Source organism: Triturus cristatus, chromosome 7 (assembly GCF_964204655.1).
Source record: "Triturus cristatus chromosome 7, aTriCri1.1, whole genome shotgun sequence".
Lineage (NCBI taxonomy): Eukaryota > Metazoa > Chordata > Amphibia > Caudata > Salamandridae > Triturus > Triturus cristatus.
The window spans coordinates 458,464,154-458,477,670 of NC_140590.1; the positions used below are offsets into that span (position 1 = coordinate 458,464,154).

Here is a 13,517-nt window from a genome sequence, read left to right on the forward strand (position 1 = left end):
ATGTCCCGGAGGCTTATTCGAACAGCCAGGTCTTTAGGGCCATTCGTAATTCCGAAAGTGAGGTGATGTTCCGGATGTGTGTGAGGAGGCTGATCCAGGTCTTTGCTACGATGTGGGAGAGGAGCATCCTTCACTTCTGCTTCAGTAGATGCAGGGAGTGTAGGCAAGTGAAAGGAAGGCAGAGAGTAGTCTTCCTAGCGGTTGGTGGAAGGTCAAGCGATGATTAATGTATACAGGTACTTGAATTGGCATCTATTCTGTACCCGGAGCAAGCGGAGTTTCCTGAGGTGGAGTGTGATGTGGGTTCAACAGAGAAGGTCGAGAATGAGTCTGGCTGTTACGTTCTATATGGTCCGAAGTCTCTGAAGGAGGTGTGCCGCAATTCCTACGTACTTCTGGTGTGCTTCAGCCCGTACCCTTAAAACCTCAATGAATCAGAGGATTATGTAGCCGTTTTAGATGCCAGTAATGTGTCCAGTTGTATTCCAAGACGTAAACAGGTACAACATTCCACCAGCTGAAGCAGCAACGTGTACATACACAAAATGTGCCATATAGTCTCTAAGGATGCAACACATTATTGTTGTGTTTGCCCTACAGATATTTTCAATTGTATTTACTTACTATGAGGAATATGATAATATTAGCACAGAACTATTATATTGCTTCAGGCACAAGAACAAAATGGAGAAGAGTTTACAAGAAAGTTTCAAAGATGTCGGTCTTCAGAATATTAAAGATGAGTGGGTGCTCGATGGTAAATCTCATTCTTCATGTAAAACGTTATGGGGGTGTTGAGGACAAATGACTGAATCACAAACAGGGGGGTTTGCCAAGTTGCAGAAATGATTTTATTGTGTGTTCCAATCAAACGATTGTAGGGAATTATGAATCAATTTGTTTGCCACAAAGTTTACATTGACAATGGCGATTAGGTTTATTTTAGCCAATCACCAATAAATGCAAATTTCATCTGCTTCATTTAAACCGTTTATTGATTCTATTTAAGTTTAAGTGGTAGGTCGGGGTGGGGTGAAGTTTCTTGCACAACGTTTAGAAACTGTGAGTGTGATGTGCAGGGCCATACTGGCCGTGGCGGGCACTGTGCGTTTCCCCAGTGGGCCGCTAGGGGGGTGCCAATGTTGGGCCCCCGGGGATGTTTTTGTTACAGGGCCGTTAAAGATGCAATAACGGCCCTGTAACAAAATCAGCCAAAACCGGCCTTGGCAAACAGCTCAGCCACAACCCAAACCCCGAGGGGGGGTGGCATCCGAGCACTTTGCCAGGGCCGGTTTTGGTTCCCAGTCCGGCCTTGGTGATGTGCTAATGCATTTTGCAGTTGAACCCCCTGGGATTTGCAAAATCTCAAGATTCACATTTTTTAAACTGGGATTTTACTATTTATTAATCCCCTTTTGTGATTCATAAAAGTCTTTCAAACAAAATGAGTTTTGCAGCTCACTCTGAATAAAATTTAGGAGGGTGGATAAAAGGAGCATCCAATCCTAATTACAAATCACAATGACATGTATAAGTAGTGTGTGGCCTCAACTGTTGTTGCAATCCATTGAAATGTTACTGACTTCTCAAAGGAGATGGTAACAGATTAGCAAAGGGGAAATTTGTCTGACAGCTTCCGGTGTGTGAAGCAGGCTGTGTCTCTGAGCTGCTGTTTGCTTGGGCAAAACATTTAGTTGATTGTACCGTTGATAAAATATATGAAGCAATAAGAAGCAGATTCTGTTTTTGCATTTTGCTCAGTGCAGCAACCAAAGTTGCTGCACAGTATTGCATAATTGGAAGAAAGCATTAAAAATGTCCTGCTGCTTACTATCCCTCCACTGGTGCACAAACAAGATGCCACGAAGAGGTGTGTGTACTGTCTAGCATCGGATTTGTGGTGCTTTCAGTACAAAATGTTGTGCCTGGGCAAAATCTAAAACATCCCACACGTTGTGTGGTGTACAGTGCAGCACACATGCAATGCATGGAATGTTTGGAGAAGTGAAAACATTTCTTCTTAGCATCACCTACTTTAAGGAGGCATTATATTTTGGTGCAAAACCCGGTTTGGCCCTCTTAGTAGATAAGGCTTTGTGTCAAAAACTATGAGTGCTGGTGATGATCTCTCCAAGTTACACCCCAGTAACATCCCCTTGATGCAAAGCAGCACAGAGTCCTATTTGCACTGAGGCACGGGCACAAAAGAAGTCTTATGCTTGGAAGAGCTTGTGCTGCTTTGGTTCTCTCTGCCGGTGCACAAACCCTTCATAAGTCGGGCCCTTACAGCACCATTTGACTGCAACTTAATGTAATGAAACAGAATGTTGTAATATATGCAAATGATTTTCATGATAGTTGAAACACTTTATTATGGACTTGGCTTCAAGTAATTTTAATCAGTATGCATACTGTGTTTTCAATGTTTTTAATAATCTAAACAATAAAAGTTTTGACTTGTCTCGACTCAAGTGGAACGGAAGGGAAAATGGAGCCATCAGTGTGTACTTACACAATAGGCCGCCTTGAGGTTTCTATATAGCATCAATTCTATTGAACCAGTGAAATACACTAAAACCATTAGAAATGTGTCTTTCGTGTAACTGTCAACGAGCACTCGCAATAACTTGCCTCCTAGACCCACTTTCCCAAGACTTTACCGCTGAATAGAATTTCTTTTCCAATTTATTTATTGTCCTTGACTTCATCAGTTGATTTTAGTATGAGGGTGATATCTTATTATTAGTGAAAAAACTCATCCTCAAGAGAAAACTGAAAAGTCAGACACATTGTGGATACCGTGTTTGATTGGGCTTTTCTTTTGCTCTGTTTCCTTAGCCAGTCTGAAGACCAAATACTTCATAATAGCTGTCAAACTGTTGATTGCTAGTGATATCTGTTATATTGAATCCAGATAGTTTCAATATTCCATTTTCTGCTTAAACTAGCACTCCTGATCTATGGAAAAGATCATAATTGACTTTTCACACTAAAGAACAACCTGCTAGCATTAGATAAATAGTCATAAGATGACCAAAAGATCTTCGTCAGAGTTTAGCTCATCTTGTAAACTTTGCACTATCCACGTTATAGGACATACCATGTGTAAGAAATTGGGTTATTGAAAGAGGGGCGTGGAAGCCCCCTTCAGGCAACAACTACAATCCTTGTCAGAGTGAGCCACAAAAGTCAATAAGTTTAACTGTGCTTAAACCTCTAGTAGCTTGGTACAAAAGCAGTCAGGCTTAACTTAGAGGCAATGTGTAAAGTATTCATGCAGCACACAAACAGTAATAAAGGGAAAACACAACACGAGACAAATTCCAAATCAATTTAGAAAAATAGAGTCCATTTTAATAAATAAAATGATGACAAAATAAAAAAATCCAATCAGTAGAACCGGTGATATTCCATGGAAAATAGCACCTGAACACACACAGCACAACTCACTATTATCTGGTCGTGCTACACTGGGGTAAAGTCACAATTCAGGCCGACCAGGATGGAGTGTGGGTTGGAATCAGGGTCCTAGTTAGTCCATCTGAAAAGTTAACTTCAAAGTCAAGCAAGAAGAGTTCTATTCATGGTGGAGGAAGGTGTGAGGAGGAGGCTGAGCAATCCAGACAGTTGCCGCTGCAGCGTGAAGACCAGGTGGTGCATCAAGAATGATTGTCGCTGTAGTGTGAAGAGCAAGTCGAGCATCGTGGACGGTTGTTGCTGTAGCTTCATGCTAGTGGATGTTCAGACTGTGGTAGCTGTAACACAAAGTGTAGCCCTCGTGTTGCTGGCCGTCGCTGTTGGCGCAAAGGCCAAGTGTCTCAGAAACATCGTGTTGCCGGCAGGGCCGGGCGGAGCTGGCATAGTTGCTCTACGGGGAACTCCACGGACTTGGGTAACAACTCCGCTCCGCGCCTCCACCACCTCAATAAATATTTTTTAAATAAAAATAAAAACTAAGGTAAAAATTAAACACACCTACCTTTATCGCGGTGTCTCCAGGCTGCCCTCCTCCTCGCCGTATCTGTTCTGCAAACTGAAAACCCTATGTCAGATGTACGTCGTGGGTAGGACTGCGCGCGCATGCACAGTCCTACCATGACATACGTCTGAGGAGGGCAGCCCGGAGATGCCACGATAAAGGTAAGTAGGTTTTTTACCTTAATATTTATTTTTGTTTTAAAAAATATTTATTGGGGGGTGGAGGCGGGGAGGGTCCGGGAATGACTCCGGTCTGCTGCGGAGTTAGAGTTTTGCATAAGCTTCACGTTCTAAGCAGAACGCGGAGTAGACAAAAATCTGCAAGCTCCGCCAGTGGAGCGGAGTTCTCTGCCCACAGTTAGTTGACAGTTGCCACGGGCGGCAGAGTCTTGGTTCAAGTGGGCCCATTCACGGTTATGAGGGGTCCAAACTTCAGGATTTTTACCTTGAGGAAGTGGACACTCTAATGTCAGCCAAGGGTTCAGAACCTGGGCAGTGCCTCTTGGTAATTAGGGATTCATTCCAGCAGGATCCTGCAGCAGGGCTCAGGCAGTTCCAGTTGCAGGTCCAGGTAGGTCCTGGTGCAGCGGGTTAGCTGGACAGTTCCAAGAGACCTTTGAGGATTGTTGTGTCCCTGTAGATTATAGAGGAGGTCAGTCAACTGACTTTTGGAGTCCCTCTGATTAGTATCGGATCAAGGCAAGCAGTTCCAATCTTCCTTCTCGGACAGCAAGTTAGTCCTTCAAGCAGCAGGGCAGTCCCTTGGCAGCAGGGCAACTGTTCTTCTGTAACTTCCGAAGGTCCAGGAGTGTTCTGATGAGTTGCTCTGGAGTTCCAATATTTGTAGCTGGTGCCCATCTTTGTGTGGGTGGACTCCCTGTCCTACCCCCATCTGCTTCTGGAAACGTCTTCCCCTCTCAATGCTCCAAACCGTATGTTGGTAAATAAAAGGCAGGGCAAGCCTGTATTCAAGTTCCTTTCTGTGTATGCAGGAGACAAAACCATTTGAAGAATAGGTAGGGCAGTCATTCTGCCTGACGGCCTATCCTGTCCACACTTAAGCCCCCTTTGTGTTACTGTCAGAAGGTAATACTCAAGCCCCAACAGCAGAGCCATTCATATCATATAACTGAGGACCATGGAAGAAGGGATAAAAGGTTGGGACATAAAATGACAACTTTCTAAAAGTGGCATTTTCAGAACAATAACTTAAAATTCAACTTCAACATTAAAGAGGATTTTAAATTACAATTAATTTGAGTGTAAACAACATATTTCTATCTGCTTCCAATCTAGAGCCAGCACTTATTAAATGTAATAAGGTAATCAAGTGTTAGTCAATGGGAGAGATAGGTCTTTCGACAGTGAAAAATGACTTTAGTTTTTTACTGTCTGGACATGTAAAATGTAAGGAAACATGTAAATACAATGTACCCTACCTTAGGGGTAACTTACAAGTATCAAAAAAGAAAGATTTAGGCTTGGCAAAAGGTCTGTTTTGCCTGATCGAAATGTCAGTTTAGAACTGCACTCCAGGCTTTGGCAGGCCTGAGACAGGATTTCAAAGGCTAATTCAGTGGGCGCTAGTAAAAACTAGTAGCATTTAATTCATAAATCAATCATGTTGATGCCAATTGTACCATGTTTTTGGGAGCAAGTACAACCATTTTATCACTGGTTAGCAGGAAAAACATGAACAGTGTCCTAATACGAACAAAAACATAAGGCACAAATCTGGGGTGACTCTTCAAAAGTGTGACTGTGTGTATATGTACAAATGCTTCACACATTGCCTCTGAGATAAGCCTGGCTCCTTGTGCCATGCTACCAAGGGGGTGAGTACGAATTATCTTGGCCGTGTAATCCCCTTACCCTGACTAGAAGGAAGGGTCCCTACTTGTGCAGGGTGCAAGACACTGCCAACTAGAGACCCCCATTTCTAACACACTTCAAACAATTTGCATACCATAATTCACAAGGGGAACAACAGTTCTCTTTCTTAACAACTACTATAACACATTGCACCATACATTGCTTTAAGTGATAATTATGATTCCCGTCATCACATTATGTAGAAAGTGTTCAATAGTCTTTGTGCCGGAAGCACCAGTATGCAGCGTTAAACACAGTAGTTCCACTGCTATGCAGAGTTGAATACAATAGTTCCATTGCTATGAGTGTAATGCAATTGTCCCAGAAGAAATAGTAGCTGTCCTTTTTAGCGCAATCTGTATCTGCTTTTCTGCAGTTTTTGGTACTGAGGGAATTAACTGGCCCTTGTTTATTAAGAATGCAAGAAAGCGTGCTTTGCCTTGTTTCTGCTGCAGCAAGAGCATGATGTGTGACTCAAACTGAGTTTGAAAACCTATGATTGATTCCGACTTCTCCTTCTGTGGTCTTTTACAGGAAACGTCAGGGCCCTGGAATGCAGACCATGCGCAGTGAAGAGAAGAACTGAAGCTGGGGACGGGAATCGCCGAGTCTCTGGAGCAGGTAAGTGATGAATCTCCAACAAAACTAAGCATGGTTTTCAGTTCAGGAGCGGTTTAAATGGCCGCTTGATGAGCAGGTGTTGCAGGCACGCTTAGCTTGGTAATGGTTTCCCAGCGGGTTCTTGGCCACACACATGGAGTGAACTGAGGCGGTTTGCACGTGCCGTTAGAGCACATTGTTTTCACACAAGTTTTCCACTTCCACCAGGGAAAAGGGTATGTCTGTAATTTGTATCACTCAACAAAAAGCTACCCTATTTTCAAATCTGATTCCTAATGCATCACTGGGGAAGCAACGAGGACAGACGTTAGGAAAAAGGCGAGGGAAGCACCTTGAACAAAGTTTGACTACAGGGGTCCCTCTACTCCTCCCTTCCATGGGACATCCCTACACCTCTAATAAGGGGTCCTGAAACTTAGACGGTAGAGTTGGATTAGTGCCAACCTACAAATAGTGGATTAATCTCTGTCTCCTAGAGACGAGATAGGAGCCCTCTTTCTTCCTCAGGCCCTGATGAATGGCATGGACCCCCCCGGCCATATAGGCAGATACATGTTGGCAACACAGATGGAGATGGAGTACTGAACCCCCAAGTCTCCACCACTTATTTTTAATATCGGGCACAAGCTGCTCCATTAAAATATTTCACGCAGGATAGCACATCGGTTTTTTAACATCACTCACTCACTCACTTTCTCAGCACGGGCCCCCACTTAGTTTTAGAAGGGCCTCTCTGTCTCCAGGTGCAGGCCCACCCTTTATCAAACAGGGTTTTTAAAGGGCGAGGACAGCCGACGATGAAGCATGACACCTGGTGGTGTGTGAGGCCACTCCATACAATTTTTGTAATGTCCAACACCACCTAAATCATTGGCGTAATGTGCCTCTGTATGCATTCGGAATCAGATTTGCGAAGAGGGTAGCTTTTTGTTGTGTGATACATGGTGTTTGGAGGCCAGCTTACCCTGTTTACTCCGTTGCCTCTTGTTCCCCCCATTTACATTAAAAGGGTTTTGTGTTTTGATATGTCTGTAATTTGTCAGCAATACCTTTCCCATTCCAGAACCTGCCACTACCACCAGGGAATAGTGTATATATTATTAGTAGTACAATGGAGTATTTACCTACCTCTACCACCAGGGAACAGTGAAGCATATCATGACACACAATGGAGGGAAACAAGAGAGTACATTATCACGATACCATCACAACGGGAGGGGGCACTAATAAACTGATGATTACCATGAGCCACTTTCGAGGTCACATGATCCATGACATCACTGTGGCATGAAGAGTCAGGCTTGCAGGAACTTCGCATTGGCAAGCGGCATGGGTGGCAAGATCTTGGCCAGACAGGCCCATTCACATTTTTGAAGAGCCCAAAACTTTAGGATTACTCCCTTTCTTGGGAGAGGAGCTCCACTGAGGTCACAGAAAGGGTCCAGGACCGGAGGGAACTACTAGGGGGTCAGGAACTCACTCCAGCATAGGCAAGCAGGACTCTGGCAGGTCCAGTTACAGGTCCACACAACAGTCAGCTGGGCAGTTGCAGGGAGCATATCGAGCTTGTAATTTCCCTATAGCTCAAAAAGGGGGTCACTCTGCTGACCCTTGGTGTCACTTCAGCTTGGATAAAGGGTGCAGGCCCAATCTTCCTTCTCAGGCAGGGCAGCCGGTATGGTGCAGCAGAGTAGCAGGGCCGCAGAGTGGCAGTCCTTCTTCCAGCAAAGAAGCACAGTTCTTCTTCTGAAGCATCCACAGGTTCTGGAGTATACTGAAGAGTTGGGACTGAGGGTCTAATATTTATATTTGGTGCCCACTTTGAAGTAGGAGAAGGTTCTTGAGGTTTCACTTTGAGGTCCTTGAAGTTTCCTGCCTCCCCTTCCTGGCTCCAAGCTAGCTGCATGAACACTGCAGTGGTGATGGTTCCTTTGTGTGAAGGCAGGGCACAGAGCGGCTGTGCCCAGCCCCTCCCACCCCCATCCTGCCAGTTGCTGGCTATCCAGGCACACATAATCACTCTTTTGTGTGGCTATTTGGGAGAAATACACAAAGTCCAACTGCCAACTACCCCCAGTCATGTGACCCAGGAGCAGGCTGCAGGCACCAAATGTTTAGGGCAGGGCAACCCCAACTTTCTAAATGTGACATTTTCAATATTGTAACTTTACAGAGGACTTTTAATTACAACTTATCAGGCACCAAACATAGGTCCTGATTATGAGTTTGGCAGTCCTTGGACCGCCAAACTCATGTTTGCGTGGCTGTGGCGGTCTGGCCACATCCGCTGTCCGACTGCAGTATTACAACTTTCTCGGTCAGACCGCCATTGAACCACTGCCTGGCGGTGACACAGTGGTCAGGGTCTCACAATATGTTGGAGGTGCCACAGCGGCACCCCCATGCATATTACGAGTTTACTGAGTGCCAGCAGTCTCATGGAAGGTTCCCACTCCATGAAACTGTTGGCGGACAGGAAACAAGGGGGGACCTGTACCCCATGCATGTTGGTGCATGCAGGGGGGTGCATGTTCTGCCCCCCCTGCATGCATGCATCCCCAGTTCCAGCACGGCATGGACTTCACAGTCCATGCCATGCTGGAACGCAGTGTGACGGTCCTGCAGCTATGCAGCATTAAGGGTCACATTTGGGCCTTTTTACTGCACCGCCATGGGACCGCCATGCTGCCTGCCTGCCAAACCATTATTTCACTTGTAATCTGGTGGGCAAGCAGCAGCCCTGTTTGGCAGTGTGAGAGCGGGTTGGTGTGGTGGCGGCCCGCTCCTCCAACGCCAAATTCGTAATTGGCCCATAATAGGTTAACCTTTTCCCAATCAAAAGTTTGCACTTATCAAATGTAAATCAAATGATATCCTAAGGGAGCGGTAGGCCTCACAGTAGTGAAAAACGAATTCAGGAGTTTTTTACTAACAGGACATGTAAAAATTAAAAATGCACGCCCCACTTTTAAAGTACGCTGCTCCCTGCTCTCTGGGCTGTATAGGGCCTACCCTAGAGACGCCTTATATGGATTAAGACGTGAGCTTTCGGCACACACAGGCTGCAATACCATGCCTGGGACATGTTTAAAGGGCTACTTAAGTGGGTGGCACAATAAGTGGTGCAGGCCTACTAGTACCCTGTAATTTACAGGCCTTGGGTACATCATGTTTATAGGAGAAAGTACAAGCACTTTAGCACTGGTTAGTAGTGGTAAATTGTGCAGAGTCCTAAAGCCATCAAAAACTAGGTCAGCAAAATAAGGAGGTTGGAAGGGAAAATGTTAGAGGAACACCACACCAAGGATGTCAGGTCCACAGGGTGTATGTGAGATACCTGTCTCTAGGAGTAGGGACTCACTTCAAAAGAATAAGGATAAGACGTTAAAGGGAATATTTCTTCTAATTTATTATAAGGCATCGTTGTTACCTTTCTTTTCTACTGAATATAAAATCTAGATTATTTGCTATTGCTGTCCTGCAATTACACAGTTATTTGTGTAGCTATCAAATGGCCTGTTGTCCTTATAGTCACCTTGGGCAGGCTCCTGTTTTTAGCCATCAGTAATCTGCATGGGAGGGATTGTAGATATACGCTTACAATTGGAAATGTGAAATTACAAATCCAAAGTGCTGTTGGCCATTACGCCAGAATATGCTCGAGCTGATCCTCGTGAGATGGCGCAAGCCATGAGCTATGACTTTGGATTATACGTTCTGGAAATCAGGTTGCATTCATGTGAAGTATCATATGAGACAGAGCTTGTCCTATAATTCAAAGAAGTCCCACTGATAGAAATTATAGTATTAGAGTTTGACTCTTGAAGGTCATCTTATCTGTATGTTATAGTCTACAGAACAATGTTGTATAGATACAAAAAGAAATACACATTACACACCTTTCCAATTGGCTTTGCCCTAATCCCTTTGTTGCCTTCTTTTGCCTCAGCGAATACTCCACCTGCCTTCAAGAGGAGAGCATGTAAAAATGAAAGCCGTCCCGGAAAGCACTGTTACCAGTGAGGATGGGAGTGGGGAGCAATCTTCCTCGGAATCCAAAGACTTCATCACCAGTCGGACTGAAAGCACGCTGTTCAGTTACTCGAGGAGTGAATCTCTTTGGACCAATACTCCCAGAAGTGCTTGGGACACTTACCAGAAGCCCATCATTGTTATGTCAATTGGAGGAGCCTTCTTTCTCTTGGGAGTGATCCTTACAACTATGTACTTTGTATGGAAAAAAGATGCAAAAATCTCGAAGCAAATTGGACCAGCAGCTCTGTCTATAGGTCTTATGATTCTGGTAATTGGCTTGGTTTGGGTCCCCATCATTAGGAAGAAGAGAAAACGCAGGTCAGCTTCCAGGCTATTTAACCACCACAGATCCTTCTTTAATTTCTGAACGTGGAGAGTACTGTACACATGCATTCCTGTACACGGGTAAATAATACAACCCCCCACCCCTGTGGAACAGGCAACGTGTAATTGATTTGCATTGGCACCAAATAATCTATGCCTTCACATGAGATCTCATGAAAGTTTGTGATCTCTTTCAAATAATACCTTTTTGTCACATTAACCTCTTCAGTCAAAGGAAGTTGTTCCAAAGAAATCGATTAAGAGTGCCCAGTACTCAGCATGTGATGAGGACTCGGCGTGCTGAGCTTGGCTGCCCACTGCTTCTTCTTTCTTTCCACATATTGGGCATCGCCCACAGTAGAAACCGAGGAGCGACCTATTAAGGACACAATATGATACCGCGGTGTTGGACATCAAAAATGTTTCCATCGTATTGACATTAGTATGTGATATATGAATAAATGAATGTTACTCAGCTGCAAAAAAAAAAGCAAGGAAAAGAATTGTGCTACATACGTCCACATATCACATTACTCATTGGAATGGCTGTATACGACAAGAGGTAGATTCATTAATATCTTTCTACAAATATTTTGTGCTGCAATGTACACTTTGTTATCAAATCACTAAAAAAAGAGCTTGAGAATTCTTTTTCACAAGTAAACAGAGAAAACTGAGCTGAGGACCAATGCTGATCCATCTATTGTCGAACTTATGTTGTCAATACCTGGGTGAACATTGGCCAGGTCCTTCTGTGGGAGGGCATGTGGGAGAATGGAAGCCACAAGCTGTGATTCTTAAGCCATTTGAAAAGAACAGGGTAAACCAAGATTCCTTTACGAGGACTACTTCACATTGATTGACTCCAAAAGAAACTTCCAAAGCACGTATTTTAAAAGGAAACGTAGAAAGCAGGAATCATTTTATGTACTAATATTTCAAGTATCCAAATGGTCCTTGATGAAATGAGCAAAACGTCACTGACCTGTACAATGGTTACTCAATTCATTCTGGGATAATGAATGTTGTAAAGTAATTTCTTACATTATAGAAGGCATTCTTATATCTCTTAGACGATATTTTGATGACATTTTGATGAGGCGATGTAACTTATTTTCTCACAAAGAATTGATTACTTACGGAGAAAGGTAACATTGGTCCAAATATGTGCATTATAATTATTTAATGTTTAATATGCTCGGATTCAACGTTGGTAATTACAATAAAAATACATGTACTGAAATGTCTTAATAAATGTAAGCAACATTGTCAAAGCAAGTTTTGATAAATATATATATAGTAAAATATCAGGATTTACAGTTTAATCACAGCTGGCTTTGGTGTGGAGGTTTCTGTAGAGTTCTATATTTAAAGTATTGTTGTCTTGGGCACCAAAGTGAGCTTGAATCAGAAAAAGCTAATATATAATTGAATCATATGTTAGATTTGAATTCAGTTATTGCTTATTCACATGTTCTAATCTACATTCATGTAGCTGGTACTTTGCAAAAGTTGCCTAAATATCCAGAGCTAAACCATTGGCCGAGCATGCCGCACTGTTTTTTTATAGAAAGACTGCAACAGGTAAACAGGTGCATTCAGCGTTTCCGTCAGAAATAGGAGAAATTTCTATTTTCACCCATTTACAAAATATTTGATTTTATCGATTATCTCACCAATCTACTTTTACCACTGACAAAAACCAAAAAGGATCAGGTGTAGTGTCTCTGTGTGCATATGTTTGGACTGTACTTCACTGTGTCGACATTTCTACATTATGCTGGATTTTCAAGGATTAGCAGACAGTAATTACTGAGGTATCTGTGAGGATCGGTAACCATTAACAATCAATATTATTTCACAGTGTATGTTGTCCAATTCATACAAATGTAAACAGTTTATACCACATCAAAATAGTTACACAAAACATAATTGGGTTGGATAAACACAGCTCATATCTAAAATCTAATTTCTATTGAACAATATCAACACATATTTAAAATTACATCAACCAATAGAAATGCTTTGTTTTGGGTACCTCGGATGATAAGTATCTCATCTTCACTTCAGAAACCCATTTCTTCACCGATTGCCCAGATATTATCCAGGTTTCCTATTCAACAATGAGCAGTACAATAAGAATGGCTTAATAAGCTACACATACGTACAAATACAGATACAGATACAAATACTTACATCCTTAGCCATTTATGTGCTGATAACTTCCTTAGCAAGCATAAGCGTCTGGGAAATTGTAAACATATTTGCACAGTGTCAGTGGTTGATAACTCAAATATAACGAGGGCTTCCCATGTTATAAAGAACCACATTGATTTCAACCTGCCACAGGGCAGAGTATGGCAGTGAGCATGGCTAAAAATGGTCCTGTTACGCTAGATGTTGTATGAATCATAATGTCATATTTCAGCTATATATTTAATAATAAATCATTGTTCATACTTTTCTCTTCGCAGAATAAAGCCATTTTCTTAAAATCTAGTTTCACTTTAGAGTTTATTTGTTTATCATATGAGCCACATGTACATTGGCTAGAAAAACGCTGATATGCTGCAACGCTAGGCCTGGTTCACAAAGAAAAGTCATGCAGCTACATCCATAGATGTAATCCTAAGCACAGATGGAAATGTACAGCTGAAAAGTTGCACTATTTGCAGGTTGCTAGGCAT

At 42.9% G+C, this 13,517-nt stretch overlaps 1 protein-coding gene across 3 annotated transcripts in view; it reads left to right on the plus strand.

The window, feature by feature from the left end:
- The window catches only part of PIRT (phosphoinositide interacting regulator of transient receptor potential channels), a 350,034-nt gene that overhangs the window by 313,614 nt on the left and 22,903 nt on the right, over nucleotides 1-13,517 (plus strand). For 2 of the 3 annotated variants that reach the window (XM_085616780.1, XM_085616781.1), the window contains 2 exons: nucleotides 6,385-6,471; nucleotides 10,421-13,325. In XM_085616780.1, coding sequence (XP_085472906.1) covers nucleotides 10,460-10,873 — 414 coding nt within the window. In that variant the 5' untranslated portion in view covers nucleotides 6,385-6,471; nucleotides 10,421-10,459 and the 3' untranslated portion in view covers nucleotides 10,874-13,325. Of the gene's footprint in view, nucleotides 1-6,384; nucleotides 6,472-10,420; nucleotides 13,326-13,517 lie in introns of those variants that run through there. The other variant, XR_014966507.1, reaches the window with a different exon arrangement.